Raw genomic sequence first — 18296 nt, forward strand, 5'->3', positions numbered from 1 at the left:
CACGGGTACACTCTCAAAAACAAGCTTTCGGCGTCGACTCACGGCGTCTTCCCGAACGGCGCACGCAGGGGCTGCTCACGTTCCTGAAACCGGCCTGGTCGACCGAGAAGCCAATCGTCGATCCCGAACTGGATTGGAGCCACTTTGGAAGCGAGACCCGGCCCGACCGCGTCCTGCCGACCGCCTGCCCCGCGGGAGCTCGGGGGTAAGAACACCAGAGCAGTAGGATCACCGGCCTACTTGGGCCACGGTCCCACCGCTCGAACGTTTCCCAAAAGACGTTTGCTGCGGATACGACGATGAAATTATCTGCGTTTGCTTGGTGCATGGTTGTCTGCAGACGGTTTTTGTATGACCAGTGGGACTGTCATGCGAGGAACAAACTGGTCTGCGGACTGCCTACAGCATATTAGCAGCATGACCGTTGCTAAGGCTAGTGCTATAGTTGGTGACAGTTAAGAGTAGAGTGGAAGCTCCTTTCTCCCTTTGGCAGAGCTGGAGACCTCCTCTCCTACATTTGCTCTGCTAAAGTGGGAAGGGGAGCTTTCACTCTTGACCTATCACCAACTAGACCAGGCTACACTACAGAGAAATCGGAATGGGACCGAATGGCGATGTGCGGGAGTGTTTCTGCGCATAAAATACCGTTTGTGTCTGTACTTTCGTTTCGCGTGCCCGAAGACCGGCACAAGTTGCCCTTTTGGGATCAAAGTTGTCGACGAGAATGAAAAGACGCGAGCACGCTGGTGAACTGTAACGAAAAACCCGAGACTGGGAACGGATAGAAAACCGGACGAGCGCACCCACCGTCTCGAAACTCGGCTACCCTTTTTATTTTGCGTCGTTGCGTTTATACCATCATCCCCCTTCTTCGAAAGTTACCGACCACCCTACAAAGATGACGATCTCGGGATTTTATATTATAGAAGTGGTTGCGCTTTTAAATTTTACGTTTCTGTTTTCTAACTTGCTATGCTCGGCCCTTTTCGGGAAATAAGGTGTCGCGCGTCGTTTGTAAACGATGCGGGTTGAAATCGAGGAAATGCCACACGGGGTGGACTTTTGGGGGCAAAGTCTCAGTTCATTGGGAAAGTGCTCGACGGTGGACTAAGAAGAACTAACGGAGAGTCGGGGTGCAGACGAGCCAACAAACGTTAGTTGTAACGAGACCTCGGGACAGGGTAAGCAGAAGACGACTCGCTCGCGAAAAGGCTCCATCACGGTTGAAAGTTTATTTCGCCCGAAAGTGCTTAAATAGGAAATGCCGCAAAGAGAAAGAACGTTAGAAAAGAAAACAGAAAGCAATCGCCTTCCTTTGTGCACTAGCATTTGATTTCCTCTCTTTGTGACATTCTTTTTCTTTGTGTCCTATCCTGTTTCACCCTTTTGAAGCGATAATTTTTGCCCGTGTTGGAGACTTTTTTTGCCTCGTATTTTGCTCACCTGCAGTCTTGGGGTTACTGGCCTCCTACAGGGAGGACGAGACCTTCGAGCTGTTCTATGCGGGGCAGCGGAAGAAACCAGAGTCTAGCACCTCGTACCCGGTGCACAATTCGGAGGGAAAAGTGGTCGGTTTCGCCCCAGAAGCCGGCAGGAAAGACGTCCGGAATGCGGTCGAGGCTGCCGTGGCCGGATTCAAGAGGTGAGTGACCTGGGAAAGCACTTGCAGTATACGTCTCTGTACAAACCTTCTTCCCCTCGGCAAAGATTGTTAGTGGAATCTCTGCCGAGGACCAAATTCTGAGATGTTTTTATGAACAAAGGCTACTCGCCTTTTACCCCTACCTAACATCGTGGCAGTGGGTGTCGGGCACTTCCCCCTAAGGTAATGCCACCTTGCAATCACCAAAATATTGAGGTATCGCTTGGACCAAATACTTCTACCAAGCTACATAATGGCCGGATGGCTGAAATGCAACTGGCCAGCTAAGTGATGGCACCGAGGGCAACAAAACTTGGCAGTTGCAAGCATTGCTAACGACAGTGTCCTTTCCTTTTCAAATTAAGCCACACATTTTTTGACTGGTTTTTTCCTCAAAATTGAAAATAAGTTGTTGGTAACGCTTTATAAGATGAGGCTCTCAAAACTTCGTCACATGTTTTATGTGCTTAGAAAAGCCCACAGGAATGCTCGTGAGGTCATTTTGTATTGCGATAGCCTATTTAACTGCCCTAATTAATCTATGCTCGGCAGATGGTTTTTAAACTTGGTTTTGAACACTTTAAGTGCTTTGAGCTCACTAAGTTTGTTTCGTGCCAAATTAAAAAGTACTTTTCTGCTTCTAAGAATGTGCTCCAAACTTTCCGTCCACCAGAATAAAAAGCATTTTAAAGCCGAGTGAATATTCGAAAATTCGAATAATTTTTAATGGGGTTTCCTATTCAATTCGCAGCATAACTTTATCGTTCGAAGTATTCTAGATTTTTTTTTTTTACTAATGGAAAATTAGAATAAATTTTCACCGCCCAGCAGCTTCACCGCTTTGCACCGGTGTGCTAGGAGAAACCGCCCACGGAGCGCCTCGATTGGTTTAATGGCCTCAAAAAATCGGCTCACTATTGTAGATTGGCTTATTTCTGTCAATAATGACAGTTATACCCCCAATTTTTGGGGTCAGTATCGGAAAAAAAATTTGAGCCATATCGAGGTTAATGAGACAGTCGCCGCTTTGGTTACCTCATACATTATTTTTCACTCGACTTATGCCGTCGGGTTCCTTTCTTTTTTTTCGTCTTAAAAGTTTGCAAAATGTTTCTCACGTGATAAGACTTTCTTTCGACGCGTATGCTCTCTAAGAAAGATTTCCAGGCGCGATTTCTTTAAGTACCCATGCTCAATTCATACTTTATCAAAACATTTATATTTGAAAACTTTTTCATTAGATTTACAGTCAAATTTCATTTTATTCGTATTCAATACACAGTGAGAAACGTTATATTCTCGCACCTTTACGGCGAACCAATTGCACGGCGATTTGTAAAGGAGTACGGTCATTGTCGTCGTCGTATCTCATGTGTTTTTAGGACGAGCGGGACGTCGAAAGATGACTGACGTTTTCTCCGACCGCAGCTGGTCGACGCGAGAGGCCCCCAGCAGAGCTCGGGTGCTGTACCGCGTGGCGGAGAACCTGTCCCTTCGCGCCAAGGAGTTCGCCTCCCGCCTCGGTGCCCTGGAGGGACTGCCAGCCGACGAGTGTGACGTGGCCGTGAGCACCTGCATCCGACGACTCTTCTACTGGGCCGCAACATGCTACAAGGGCATGGGCTCCGTGAGGGTGAGACACCACTCCGTTTCTTACCGAGGATACACTACCGTGTCCGCAACACATCTCCGACCTGTGCGTTTGCCGCGTCCATAAAACCGGTCCCTCGATTCCCGCTCGACGACATCGTAGGGGCGCCACGCCAACTTCGGCCGCCGTCACGGCAGTGTTGCGGTGGCGGGCATGGCAGGCGCCGTTTGGGTCGGTCGCTCTCCGGCTCAACGGTCTGCTTTGGGGGTCGGTAGTTGGGATGCTGCAACAACGGTGACAGATGCTTACGTCCTCTGCCATGTTTCACCGTGAATCCTAGCGCCAACTGTCGGGGCCACGACATCCGGCGGCGCCACACTCCGGCGTCTGCACTTGATTCTTTGCCACTTCAGGACCTCTTTCGATGTATGGGCGGTAAGGGACGCTAAGCACGTCGGTCAAGACACTTTCCAGACGTCCCAGTCTTACTTTATTGTTTCGTGACGATAGGTTCAAGCTACGTGCATGCAAACAGTGGATTTTGAGTTTGAAGCAAATAGTGACTTTGGCGGAGTATTTTAAAGCTGAACGTGTTTTATCAGCCGATTTTTGCGGAAAAGTGTTACATTTTGAGCGTAACGTTTGACTGTATTGAGAAACCAAAAGCGTTACGTCCGTAGGGAACCGAATAAAAAGACTTCAGTTTCCTCGCAGGATTCGAACTCGCCACCTCAAGATTGTAAGCCAAGTGCTTTACTGACTGAGCTATCGAGGGACGGCATTTGATGTGACGAGAGTCTCTCCCGCGCGACGTTCGAAGGCTGTGGGCCTCGTGACCTTGAAAGCGTGGGGACATGTCGTGATGCACCAGTTTGCAGTGTTTGTCAGTAATGGAAGCGAATCTTCGACACACTTACTTTGTGGCGAGGTGGTGCCATTTAGACGCCTCTCTCTTCTACCGCAGCCACTGTGAAAGAAGTTGCCGCCAAACAGCTTCACCACTTTGTAGTGGTGAAGCTGTAGTGATGAAGCTGCTCTTTCTTCCACCGTGGCCACGGTGGAAGAAGGGAGAGGCAAACTTGAGCAGGAAGGGCTTACATAAGTGTAGGCCGTAAGTGTAATAAAGTCACGTTACTTATTATGTACTTAACAGTTATCATCAGCATGTCCATGCTTCTATCATTTTTCCAGTCGAATATCTAATAGCTTTTCTTAAGGTGAAGCCCCACCCTTGATTAGTGTGATTCTGAACCAACAGATGGCAATGGGATCGACTTACAGGCAATGGGATCAATTTACGGACCTGTGCATGAAAGCAAAAAATCGTGTGTGGTGGCACTTTGATACAGCGTGGTATTTTCGTTTTACCGAAATTGACATCCCGGGGGTGGGGGGGGGCCATTCACTTGTTTCTCGACGAGTGCGCTTTCTATGGAACGCGGCCCGGCTGCACCGGTTCTCATGCAATGGGAGCAGTTGCCTATGCTGTGAGCTCACGTCTCTGGCAAATGTGTATCAGAACAAAACATGAAAATCGTCCTGATCTAATGGTTATCTATGATTCGAAAAATTGATACTGGCAGTGCACATTTATCACCCCGGTGATCTCAAACCGAACTACTAGTACCCATATTTCAACGAGGTCAGATTCGTACGACAGGTCGGCCGTTTTGTCGTGCAGGTATTTGCCACTTAACAGACCTCTTTAGAAAAGTACTCCTGGCCGGTTCCATTTTCAGTATTTGTGCGTATGACGCGTGATTTGCCCACTTTGCGAAGCGACGACCATGTGCGTGCTGGGCTCAGGAGATCACATGCTGGGCTGAGGACTTGTAGATATTAGACTGATGTATAAATATCCACAAGAAGCATGATGACGTAATGGACGTGAGGCAGGCACGTAGCCAAGATTTTGTTTCAGGGGAGCCCGCCCATGACAAAATACTATATGAGGGGGAGAGGGGAGAGGTGTACCCAGCAAAATGGAAGATTTCGAGGGGGGGAGGGGGGGGGGGGGGGGGCTGATATTTTGTTACTGTCTCCGTGCCCGCTGGCTTGCCGGAACCGCAAGAGACATGTAAACCGAAAAAAAAAAAAAGTAGACGCTTAATTAGGATTGCAGGGCCCCTTTAAAGGACACATGCAAAAAAAACTTTTTTTAAACAGTCTTGATGGAAAAAGAATTTTACAAAACGAATTTATATCAAAGAAAAAAAAATTGGAGCTATATTTACGGTGCAAAACGAATTTGTAGTTGGCGCCCGCGGGAATGGTTGCAGGTCCCTTGGCAGACCTGTGCGCCGTCACGCTGCACCGCCACCGCACGCTGGGCGTGGTGTGCCGCCGCAGTTCAACGCGTTTCTCCACGCCGCCGCCACCGCGCAAGTTCATCCGCTCTGGGGCGCCGCCACCGTTATCTGACTGACGCACCGGTCTATCACGCCTGCTTGTGCTTTTTCGGGAGCTTCCTTCGGCTTTAAAAGTTACTTATTAATCTTCTTTTTTTCGAACAAAGACGAATAAACAACTTTTAAAGACCATAGGAAGCTTCCGAAAGAGCGCAAGCACCACGTGACAAATAGCGGCCACTCACGTGATAAATAGCGGCCACTTTTCCGTGGTGCGCGTGAGCGACAACTTCAAATTTGTATTGAAATCATCTGGTGGGCTAGTTGGCCGTGCATCTTGGTAAAATTTTTCTTCCCTGTTCTTTTTCTCCCGTCTCCTTCTTTTTGTTATTTCTCTTCCCCTTCCGCTCCCTCTTTCACTGACCATTCGTCACGTTTTTCCTTGTGTGTCTTTCTCTTTTAAATGTCGATACTTCTTCTCTGTCTTTCTCTCACTTAGTGTTAAACGCCAGTTGTAAGTAGCACTCTATTCTGTCTCTATGTCCTTCCTCCCTTCTCTTTGCGCTAATTTTACCAAGGTATGAATTTGTATTGCACCGTAGATATAGCTCTAAAAATTTTTCTTTCTTGTTTTAAATTCATTTTATGACTTTCTTTTTCCAACCAGGCTGTTAAAAAAAAAAACTTTTTTTTTTTTCATTTGTCCTTTAAAGGGATCTCCGCCGTAATTTTGATGGTCACTGATTTCTATAAAATTTTCACCATGTATTTGGATGCCCTTCCTGAGCATGTGTACAAAATATCTCGGAAAAAATATTAATTTTTTTTAGAAGAAAATGAATTTTGAAATTTACATGTACACACCCAAATCACTTGCTGCAGCCCTACTGGCAACACTGAGCAAGAGCGGCACATGGAGGCTGCCATGATGGCGCTGACGTTGCCGTGACGTCACATGTTGGTCAGGGTGCTTGCTTTGTACCTAGTTGGTGCTAGCGACTGTCTGCTTTTTGCTTATGTTATCGGTTTATACAGTTATGTAAGAGCGCGTAATGGCGACTGGAGGAAATTGGTGTTGTCTGTGGAAGCGTCGCTAGAAAACATGGTCTACTAAAACCGTCTATTGTCAGACCCCAAGATACAACAAAAAGTGCCTCCAATTAAAAGGCATAACGTCGATCAGTTTTTCTTGGCGTGCTAGCAACAAAAGCTGCCTTACCATTCCGCATCGGAAGCGGCATCTGGGTCCACATGGTGGCGGATCACGAATGCAGCCGCCGCTGGCGGTTTTCTCAGAGGCGATGCCGGCGGATCGTACGAGAACAGGTTGTCATCGTCCTCAACATCTAGCAGCATATCCTCATCGTTGCTCGATTCAGACGAGCCTGATGAGTTCATTTTTATCCGCGGCACGAACACAAAACAGTGACCTGCTGCCAGGCTGGCCAGGCTCAAACTGCACACGTGCGAGTGTTTATACCATATGTGACGTCACGTCAAAATGGCGGACTAGTCGAGTGGCAAGTTAGTTTCGGTATCGGTTTCAGCGTATTTTAACGATTATAAATTATGTAAACAGTTTTTTCATGATTTAACCGCTGCTATAGGCTACATTTTTAGTACCCTTTCCGAAAATATGTTTTGATAAAAACGCTCAAATTGACGGCGGAGCTGCCCTTTAAGCTGGGATCAGAAGCTCCGCCTTCAGCACAAGCTTTCTGCAGTTTCTAACACAAGTATGGACTGAATTAATGTCGAGAGTTGGGCTAGTTGGTATTCGTTGATCATAATGTAAAAACAGCGCAAACAAACACGGACGAAGGAGAAGAAACACGCAGACGGTACAGCGCTTGTACCGTCTGTGTGTTTCTTCTCCTTCGTCCGTGTTTGTTTGCGCTGTTTTTACACAAGTATGGACATTTTACACATGCAGCCAAAGCACTGCTGAAGCCAGCAAGCTCGCACTGAAGGTGGAGCTTCTAGTCTCAGCTTAAGCGTGAACAGAGTATAGCATTTACTCTGGCGTGATACCCATAATTTACTTTTAAAACTTAAAAAACAAAAAAAGATTTTTTTTTTTTAAGTACACAAGGTGCACGGGTGTACCATCTTGCTTCGAACATGTGCTTTTTTCCTAATCGCGCTACCGCAATATTTGTACTTTTAGTGGTGATCACGGCAGGTTAGGCCTGTTGAGCGCACTTCTTTCCAAGCATCGGTGCACTGCGGACAAACAACACTCACGGAGCTCACTTTTTCAGGTGTTGCTTCTCCGCAGTGGACTAGTGCTTGGTAAGAAGCACACTCAATGGGGCTAACTCACCGCGATCACCACTTAGAAAGTATGAATATCGTGGTTCATTTTGAGGTGAACGTCAACTAGCATACGATTCGAAACTACTGCTCAAAAATTTGAATACTCTGCCAATCCTAGTTGCAGAAAAACAAGATGATGTAGGAGGGTGCAGTCGTGATCCCCGTGAAGCTGAACACACAATCGTCAACAGCTTCATGGGGGCAGCATTGGCGAACTGGCAGCCGGGGTTGCTTGCACACCCCGTCTTGCACATTGCTGCGCTTGATTCTCAAAGCACAGTTCGCAACGCTACCAGTACTGTGCGGTCGACGATCGCGTGTTCACCTTTACGGGAATCGCAATGCCGGAGCGTTTTGTACAAGAGGGGATAAGGGTGGAGGGGGAACAAGCACAAGAATATATTAGGAAGATAATCAAAAAAGCTTTCTTGGAGCTCCAACATAATGATGGGGAGAACGAATATAGCAGTAAGGGTACAGGTGGAGCAAAATAATGAAACAATGAGAGTGACCACAAGAGAATGGGCCAAGGCAGAAAGAAAAGTTCCAGCTGGAACAACAACAGGCCCAGATGGCATACCCATGAGGCTAATAAAGATCCTAGGCAAAAATGCAGTTAAGACAGGTGATAGATTAAATAATTGGAAGGGAAGACATACCGAATGACTGGAAACTAAGCAAGATGATGGAAGCAAGTATGATATCAAATTGTACCACCCGATAACAGGAACCTCGGTACTATGCAGGCTAACTGTGCAGATAATAAAAACAAAAATGGAAGAATGGACAGAGAGAAGACAGATCTGAGGAGAGCTCTACAACAGTTTCCGAAGGGACAGAAGACTTGAAGACGACCTATTTATCATTACTCAGCGTATAAAAATGGCAATGACAAATCGTGGGCCCTTATGGATAGCATTTTTAGACATAAAGAGGGCATGTGACAATGTAAGCCAGGAAAGGCGTTGGGAACAGCTCAGAAGGTATGACCTAAATGCAAAGTTGGTTAGGTTTTTACAACAGGTATACACAGACAATAAGGTGATCATTCATTGAGAAGCAGAAACTATAGAACAAGCAGCAATGAAAAGAGGGCTTAGGCGGGGTTGCCCACTGGCACCCCTGTTCTTCATGATATAGCTGAGTGGGATGGAAAAGAACTAGAAATGAGCAGTCTGGGCTTTGTTGTTACTTATATGGAGGGAGGGAGAAAAGTAAATCAAGTTATACCTGGGCTTATCTATGCAGATGACATTGCGACTTTAGCAGATAGCCATGGTACATTACAAGAACTAATGGGGATATACAGAGGGGGGGTGGGGGACATGCTGAACCTAAATTTCAGTAGTATAGACCACTTACAACGTAACCGTTTATAATGCAGGACCGGGTATAACGCGGCTTTTTTAAACCACTGGTTCGCCTCCCATAGAACTTCATGTAATTACATACCGCTTAAAATGCAGGCGCGCGAAGGAAATACCGGTTATAGTGCGGTTTCTGGAACAGCCCGCCGACCGACCAGCGCAGCGAGCACGCTTCCCTGTGCGACACTAGATAACGGCACTAGCCGCAAGCGGCACTCGCGAAACAAGGAGGTTGCTCGAAGAAGCGGGGAGAAGCGAAGAGAGAGGCTTTAGTTGCCATAGCGACGGAGGGACGCACGCACGTGTCGTTCACGTGCGTGCGTCCCTCTGCTACGTTGGAAACAACCGCAACGACAGACCAATCGCAGGTCGAGAAGTGTTCGCGCGCGTTGCATGCCGGTCGCGGGCCGGCTGCTTCTATTCGCAAACATGGCGTCGGTTGTAATCGTCGACGTAGGCGGCGTGGTGCAAGCTCATCGTTCCGCGTAAAAGCGCTATCCTTGACTGTGAATTTTCGTTGTGTGTCGCTATGATAGCCCAGCTCGTACCAGAAGGGAAGATCCACATACTCGTGCGGCGATGTCGTGGCGGCACTCTCAAGACGGTAGAAACGCCCGTGTTGTCGTGTTTGTTTACTTCGACTGCAGTGTTTTCGAACATCGCCCGGATTTCTTACTGAGCATTTCATGCCTGTGCTCAAGTTGAAGGTATTACTGGCGCGTACCGTATAAAGGATGCGAATTTTCATGCGTTTTCACCACCGGAGAAAGGTGATTAGGGTTAGCAATCCTGAACGCTCGTAACGTCCGTCCGCAACCTGCGACGCCGTTAAAAGGCTGCACCAGGCGAAATTCGCTCATTTCTTTCAAAATGTGTGACACACTTGAGAGAGAAGTGTACTAGTCTGGTGAAATAAAGGCTTTCCTCAAACTAAGCTTTATTTTTCATCTAACATAAAATAAATTCTTTTACAAAGGTAAGTTGTCTGATGGCATGTATTTTGGCTTGAAAAATTGATGTTTTTTGGTTATAGCCCGGTACCGCTTATAGTGCGGATTTTCGCGACTCCCGCGACATACGTTATATGCGGTCTACACGTAGCGACAAATCTGGAGTAATGGTTTTAATGATGACAAAAGTGATCCTCTGAAAATGACAAAAGCATAGTAAAAGACTTTGTAGACACATATAAATATTTGTAGGTATGCATTAATGAGGGAAGGAATTACCTAAAAGAGCATGAGGAAAGTGTACTAAAGAAAGGGAAAAGAAACTTGACAATTATGAAACGCAGAGTGCTGTGGAATTTTAATAGATAGGAAGTGGTAAGGGGTGTATGGAAAGGGGTTATGGTAATGCAATACTGTGCGTGAGAGCTGAGGTTCAATCAACATTAGAAATCCGGCAAAGAAGTGTGGGCAGGTTGGCACTGGGAGCACATGGGGGCACACCGAATGAGGGGGTACAGGGCTGGTCATCATTTGAGGTTAGAGAAGCTATCAGGAAACTGAATTTCGAGCTTAGGCTAGATGAATTGGAGGATATGCGGGGGGCGGGGAAGGTGTGCAAGTGTTTATATAGGAAGAGCTTGAGCACAATAGTTGACAGATCGAATGCGAAAGCTAAAATTGAAATACCTACAATATTATGATGGGGGCGAGCTGAACACCACAGTACAAAAGGGCGTAAAGGAGACCGAGCGGAAAATGTGGAAGGAGTGGATGCTGACAAAATCGGCTCTGACACTATACGGATCGCGTAAACTGGAAATAAGAAAATATATTTGAAAACTCACAAGGGAGCACTTTGTTGTTTGAGGCAAGGACGGGTTCTAAGAACTAAGACACATAGGGCAAATTTTTCTGATACTAACACATTATGTACGGTAGGCCATAGTGAGGAAGAAACAATGGAACATTTGGTTATAGCCAGCCGGCAATGGCCAGGCGACGCCACGAGAGTGCTGCATTCAGCGCCACAAGCGGAGGCATGCCTGTTATTGGGGCGGCCAGTCGGGCCGTGGCTTCAACTTAAACATTCCCCGTGTTCATGTGCGCACCATGTCCCTGGGTCTTTTATGCATTTTTTAAGACCATCGGGAGCCTTAATTGGTCGAAGTATTTAGAGCATATTCTAGAGTTGTCATTTGGACACTAGTTTGAATTGTCTTTACCACGTGTGGGGTCGCTCTATGATGATTACCGCCCAATCAGTCTGTGCTTCGCTCGTCTCCCAGGAAGTGACACAACACAACGAGAAGGCAGCGAATGGATTTACTGTACTTCTCGGTTACCAGTCTTCGAGAGCCGGCAAACCAGATTCGCCGACCCTAGTTGTCGCCAGTCGTTCAGAGCTCGCAGTCGGAGTCTGTGTCTAGGCCTGCGGATCGTCCTTCCCACCACAGCGCTGCGTATAGACCTTTGCAAAAAGAGCGCTCTGGCCGCCGCCATTTTGCGAATCGAGCGACCCCTATCAGCCAGAAATGTCTGGCACCCGCCTGAGCTGTGGAAACCCGGTCGCGTATAAGCAAACCACATCCCGTACAGCACCTGACCACGCCCCCTTGTCACGTGACATGACGTCACTTCCGCTAAGGCAATTTGTCATGTCACGTGACCTGCCGGTCAGCGTGACTCCCCACCTGCATTTTGCATTCGGACTTCGCCGGCTTTTCTTGGAAGTTTTTGCCTTATTCGCCTGCTTAGGATGCTTACCCTTTGTATGTTATCTTCCACTGTGAGAACCCGGGAATACCAGGGCTCGTAGCCTGTCCGGCCTTCGCAGGAAACGAACGAAGAGAGCGAACGTCAAGCAGCCCGCGACGCAGGCAGTTCGACGTTCTTGGGGGATTATGTCCGTTGAGATAATCTCTAAAAAGCTTTCCCGGCTGTGTTCCGGGTTTTCGCGTAAAATAGCTGATAGAGTCGCGGGTCTGGGGTGTGGGACGGAATAGACACGTTCATTCATTTGCTTTGAAGCTGTGAAAAAAAAAGGAGCTCTCTTCTACATGTTCCCCAAAGCACGCCGGATTCCGTCCGATCGTTGTAAAGCGACTGTCGCCGACACTGTATATCGCATATGCTGTGTTGTTTGAGACTTTTCTCAAATCCTGCTCGGATAACGCGGCACCGTGGGGTACGTACAATATATGTTGTTCGATTGATGAGACTCGTTGAATTTCATGTTGTGGACGGGGAATATCCATGCAGTTCGTATATCCTGTGTGGTCAAATATTTTGACCTTTATAGATTGACACGGCTGAGTGTACGGTGCCGTAAAACAATGAACATAAAATGAAACATTGCAGTTGCATTTGTTCTGTCGCGGCCGGACTCACCAAAACAGCTTTCGTTTCTCTGTGTTTGTTCCCAAAAATAGATCACTGTTTTCTTAAAGACCTCTAAGTTATGTTCGCCACAGAACACAAAATAAGAAAGAAAGCGCGGCAATTTAGCCTCCACTAGCGTCCGGAATTGCGCCTACGCAGGCCTGCCACAGCTTGCTAACAAAAAACTCCACAGCTCAGCGCAGTCGGGCAACACTGACGTACACTCTCAAAACCAGGGAGGTGCGCTGTAAATGGCTTCGTTCGAGACTGCCGCTGGAAAGGTCTATAGACCATTCCATTTAGTGCTCCCTGGGCGGCACCATTTTGTTCGACCGCAGCGCCCTCTCCACACATCCGGGAAGTTCAACGGGTTCGGCCAACACTTCGGCGGGGTAAAAAGAGAGAGAGGGCACGCGCCCGACTCCGCTAGCAGACGACGAACCGGGAGGTTGCCGTTCTCCATCTTTGGGCTGTATCGGCGGGCTCTACCGAACATCGAACTCTCGCTCTTGGCTGCCGTTGTGAAGTGGTTCGCGTTCTTAGAATAGTTGTGCCTACTCCAAAATCAGCCTATAGCTTTCTGTTGTTCTATTTTACTAAATGATCAACTAGCATATCTTTTTTCCGTTACTCAAATAGCAGTTGAGTCAGCCGGCGGTACTACCCTCAACTATTGCGTGTATTGCGGCAGGAGAGCACGTTTTATTTATTATTTCAGACTTCCACTCATGGTCGCTAAAGGCCTACGCCAGTACGAACTTTGTATATAGTAATAAAGGTACAGCAACCGGATTTACTTTTCGTCAAAGAGATTGGCCAATCTGACACAGTTTTCTCTATTTTCTTTTTTTATTTGCACGCAGGTAACAGCGCAATTGGACCCTGTGAGTCTTTTGTCTAGCATAATATTACACGACTACTGGCATACCAAAATCTGCGCATCTGAGCTTGAAAGTTTCAAAGTGACGCGATTTTAAACAGAGTTTGCACGCCAGCCGGACGCTAGCTACAGCCCACTCGGCGGTGCGGACGGCATGCGGGGTGAGAGGGGGAGTGCATTTTTTTTTCTTTTTTACCCTCTCTGCTATGACCCTAATGGAACGGTCTATACACCAACTCAACTCTCCTACGTCACGCCGCGGTGGTGGCGCGCCGGACGCACTTCCGGTCTCGGGCGGTGGGCAGAAGTCGCCGTGCCAGACATGCATTCCTGTGTTCCTTTGGAAGAAACGAGACAAAAAACCTGCCTTTTCGTCAAAATGCTGCGATGGGGGCTTTACCAAGAGAGTCTGGGAAGGTTTGAAGATCAGTTTTCATGTGTTTTTGCACCCTCCGTTCGTCCGAGAACGTGGATAGCAGCCGTGAAAAGGGCAAACCTGACGCTGTCGAACTACGATTGCGTGTGCGGGCCACAATTTGTAGTCGCCAGATGTGTTTGCTTTGTTCCAACATGACCGAGAGAAAACCCCCAAGTTGTCCGGACCACCCACGGATTCAGTGCGTCTTCAAATTCACACGGCCGCCTGATCGTTCGAACTTTCGTCTGCTCTTTCAAAGTTGTCTGCTTTTTGTCGTCTGCTCGTTCAAACAAAAGCGGCCCGTAGATCAAAGTTTGACCCGGTGATTGCAATAAGAAGTAATTGCAGGCCTCAAAAGACTTAAGTAGGCTCGGTGTAAACAGTAGATACATGTTAATTATTGGTACCGGTGGCCATCACCTACTTGTTACGCTTTGTCTGTTCCCGCTTCCGATTTTCAGTATCGATGTCGATCATCGCCTCTACCTTTTACACTTTTGCAGCACGAGCGGCGTCGCGACCGAAAATAGCTACAAGAATCTCATCATGGTTTTGGCGTCCATTCTGCAGCGTTCATGCGAATGAATCGCTGCACGTCAAATTACTTACGGAAAGTTTAGCGGCGTAAAGAGCCTCGATAATTTCGCTCAGGCGATTGAAGTGGTAAGACATTGCGATGAGGACGTAGAATCGACAACTCCAACGCGAAAAAGAGTATGCAGACTCACACAGACGCCGACAACGTGACATTCGAATGGTTTGTTGACGCGGGACGCGGTGCTTCTTGCCCGTACTCCATTGCGCGTGCGTTCGAACTGTCGTCTGCTCTTTCAAACTTGGCTGCTTTTTGTCGTTAGTTCGTTCAAACGACAGCGGCTCGTAAACCAAACGTTGACCCGGTAATTGCGATAAGAACTAAGTGCAGGCCTCAAAACATTTTTGAAGGTTGGTTGGGGTAAGTCGGCTAAGTGTAAACAGATACAAGAAGTTGTTGATCATTGCCATCACCGACTTGTATTGCCCGATTCTACTTGAGGTTTTCAGTATCGATGTCCACCATCTCAGCTACGGTCCACGCTTTTGCAGTCCGAGCGACGTCGCGACTGAAAATAGCGAGCAGAATCTCGACGTGGGAGTCAGGCTTTAGCGCCCATTCTGCGGCGTCCACGTGAAATGAATCGCCGCACGTCACATTATCCACGCAAAGTTTTGCCTCGATAGTTTTGCTGAAGCCGCTCAAGTAGTCAGACATTGTTAGGAGGACGTAGAATCAACAATTCCAACGCGAAAAAGAGCACGGGGACTCCCACCGACGCCGACAACAACGCAATTCAATGGTCTGTTTATGGGCGACGGCGGACTTCTTGCCCACCATCCACGGCGCATGCGCGGCGCCGGTGACGTCCGCTAGGGGCGCTCCGGTTTGTTTGTAAACATGAGTTGTGTCATAGCAGAGAGGGTAATAGAGAGAAAAAAAATGCCCTCCTTCTCTCACCGTTTATGTCGTCTGCTCCGCCGAGTGGGCTGTACCTAGCATCCAGCTGGCGTACAAACTCTGTTTAAAATCGCGTCATTTTGGGAATTTCCAGCGCAGATGCGCAGATTTGGGTATGCCAGTTATCGTGTGATACTATGCTAGATAAAGACTAACGGGGTCCAATTGCGCTATTACCTGCGTGCAAATAAAAAAAAATGGGGAAAACTGTGTCAGATTGCCCGGTCTCTCCGGCGAAAAGTGAATCCGGTTGCTGTACCTTTTTTACTATACAAAGTTCGTACTGGTGTAGGCCTTTAGTGACCATGAGTGGAAGTCTGAAATAAAAAATAAAAGCGTGCTCTCCTGCCGCAATACACGCAGTAGTTGAGGGTAGTACTGCCGGCTGACTCAACTGCTATTTAAGTAACGGAAAAAAGATATGCTAGTTGATCATTTACCGAAATAGAACAACAGAACGCGAACCACTTCACAACGGCAGCCACGAGCGAGAGTTTGATGTTCCGTACAGCCCGCCGGTAGAATGGCAACGTCCCGGTTTGTCGTCTGCTAGCGGAGTTGGGCGCGTGCCCTCTCTCTCGTTTTACCCCGCCGAGCCCGCTGAACTTCCCGGATGTATGGAGAGGGCGCTGCTGTCGAACAAAACGGTGCCGCCCAGAGAGCGCTAAATGGAATGGTCTATTGGGCAGGAGATCGAACTATAGGGGGCGCTCTGACCCGTTTGTTTTCCCCACGCTTGGTGTTTACTCAACACAAGGCCTGTGCACATGCCGACAGGCCTTATGGGCATGGCCATGTCATCTTCCACAATAGAGCGCGGGGCGCAGTTTAATGTAAAAAAATACTAACAATCGACGAAGCGACGTTAAGTGCCGGATCTATCCTCAGAGAATGCGAGCTTGACCCACTTCGGCTTTTGTGCTGAGCTGGGATCGTGCATGCTGCATTGTTCATGCAGGCCGTAGTGGAAACAAAACAGCCCCTCCTCCCCCTCGCCGGAGAACACGAACTCCAGCCGAACGCTGACGCCGCGTTCGGTTATGTCGGCCGAACGCTGCGTCATTGTATTTGTTGTCCCCATCCGTGTAGTTGTTAGGTTAACCGCTTGGGGCGTCACGGGAACTCATCTCTGTTACGCCACGGCGCGGTGGTGGCGCGGTGGTCGCACTTCCCGTCTGGGGCTGTGGGCAGAAGTCCCCATGTAAGACGTGTATTCCTGCGTTGTTCTGAAAAGAACCAGACAAAAACGTGCCTTCTCGTCAAAACGCCGCGACTGGGCTGATTCTCGACGTCGCAGCATGGCAACAATCGGCCTGATTCTTCCTATTGTATTTCTGTATGTGGCTCTCGAAGTGACTCATAAAACAACTTGTATAAATATATTATTTTGCCGAGTAGTCTGCAAAACGAGTTCGTCAGACCACTTTCCAAGCCTGCACATCCACTTTCGGTCACTTCAGCAATTATTATAAAATTCACTTACTCGATGCGTCGCACTGCAGTAATCCATTTCTGTCACCGTGTCGCTTTCCAATATATTGAAGGGAAGCGGTAAAGACTGACGCTTGAGCCACCTTCATGACTGTGGCAGTCTTTCACGCAGCAGTAGTGACGTTCATTTTATTTTTTTTAAATTTGTATTTATTTATTTATTTATTTTTTTTTTTTTGGGGGGGGGGGGGATTTGAGGAGTAGGGGAGACGTCACAGGAACCCGGTGAGGTCATAGAGACGTGAAGTTGGGACTTCTGCGGAAAACTGTTCCAAAGAGGCTCACGCCGATCCGGAATGCCACATTCATACGTGGTTTCTAAATGCGCCCACCCGCAGTCCCCGCAACCCCGGCCGTCTTGGCCTACCCACTCTTTTTTTTTTTATTTTGCAGCCTCTACATGGCGCAACGTGTAGTGCCAAACTCCATTGCCGGTTGCCTATGAGCTGCATTTACAATATGGGCACTCCGTTCCCCGACATTGTTGTGGGCGCCGTTATTTTGGTGCTTGTGCAGAGCAGACGCAACTACCGATCGTCATGATTCTAAAGTGGGACTTCCTCAGCATTAGGTTCGGTGTTAGGAAGCTGATGTAATATTGCTTTCCTCTTTCGCAAACTGTTTAAACATTTGTGGAGGACGGAAAAGTGTTTCCTGCCATTTATAATAAGCCCCCAGATAACAGGCAAACATTATTTTAGGCCACTATATGGGCAAGTGCCGTTATTCTGAAGCGTAGCTTATTTAGTGGTACTAATCCCACCCACTGATCAGTGATCCCACCCAACTGGAGGGGACAGATTTTGCAGGAGCACTGGGTCTGGTGGATGGAGGAACGGAGGAAAAGATTATTACGATAACAAAGGAGAGGTTAGAAGATTGGTGGAAAAGGTCTAGAGAAGTGTGATATTGCACGAAATTCGAAATTTATGCTTTTTAACAATTTTTCGTCTTCTTAACGGCCAAATCGTGGGCTTCAAGTTGGACGCTTTCCTCGCCAAGTTGCTGGACATCCTTTGGTTTCCTGTTTTCCTAATTTCCATCGACAACGCAACATAAGAAGAAAGGCACGTTTGGGTGTCAGGCGCGAAATCGTGACGAATGTTTACTTCGTCAGGAGTCTCAAATCGCGTCGTACTGCGAAGTTGTCCAACGAACATCGGAGCTAACAAACGTTGCGAAATCGACGAAAATTTGATCCGCCGACGGTGGGAAACACTCTCCGGTGAAAAACGGGTGAACATCGGGTGTCGAGGCGGCGGTCAGAGGCAAAAGCATGCGGTGTCGGTAAAGCGCCGAGCAAACGCGTACTCCAGTGCGACCGGTGGGACGCGGTATGCTTTTGTTGCTGGTATGCGTTTGCGGAGAATGCGCCCTGCTTTGTTCGAAATCGGAGACAGGGCAGCGGCAGTCTGCCCA

General features: G+C 48.0%; 2 protein-coding genes across 2 annotated transcripts in view; both read left to right on the top strand.

The window, feature by feature from the left end:
* LOC8024671 overlaps positions 1–18296 on the top strand; it is a 288655-nt gene that overhangs the window by 51217 nt on the left and 219142 nt on the right. The gene's annotated exons all lie outside the window — the stretch shown is intronic.
* LOC8035979 (aldehyde dehydrogenase family 16 member A1) overlaps positions 1–18296 on the top strand; it is a 65949-nt gene that overhangs the window by 29595 nt on the left and 18058 nt on the right. The window contains exons 9-11 of the mRNA XM_040209765.2: positions 69–205; positions 1475–1642; positions 3071–3275. Of these exons, the coding sequence (XP_040065699.1) occupies positions 69–205; positions 1475–1642; positions 3071–3275 (510 nt within the window). The remainder of the gene's footprint in view (positions 1–68; positions 206–1474; positions 1643–3070; positions 3276–18296) is intronic.

The sequence above is a fragment of the Ixodes scapularis genome, unplaced genomic scaffold (genome assembly GCF_016920785.2).
Source record: "Ixodes scapularis isolate PalLabHiFi unplaced genomic scaffold, ASM1692078v2 PGA_scaffold4__175_contigs__length_147842914, whole genome shotgun sequence".
Taxonomy (NCBI): domain Eukaryota; kingdom Metazoa; phylum Arthropoda; class Arachnida; order Ixodida; family Ixodidae; genus Ixodes; species Ixodes scapularis.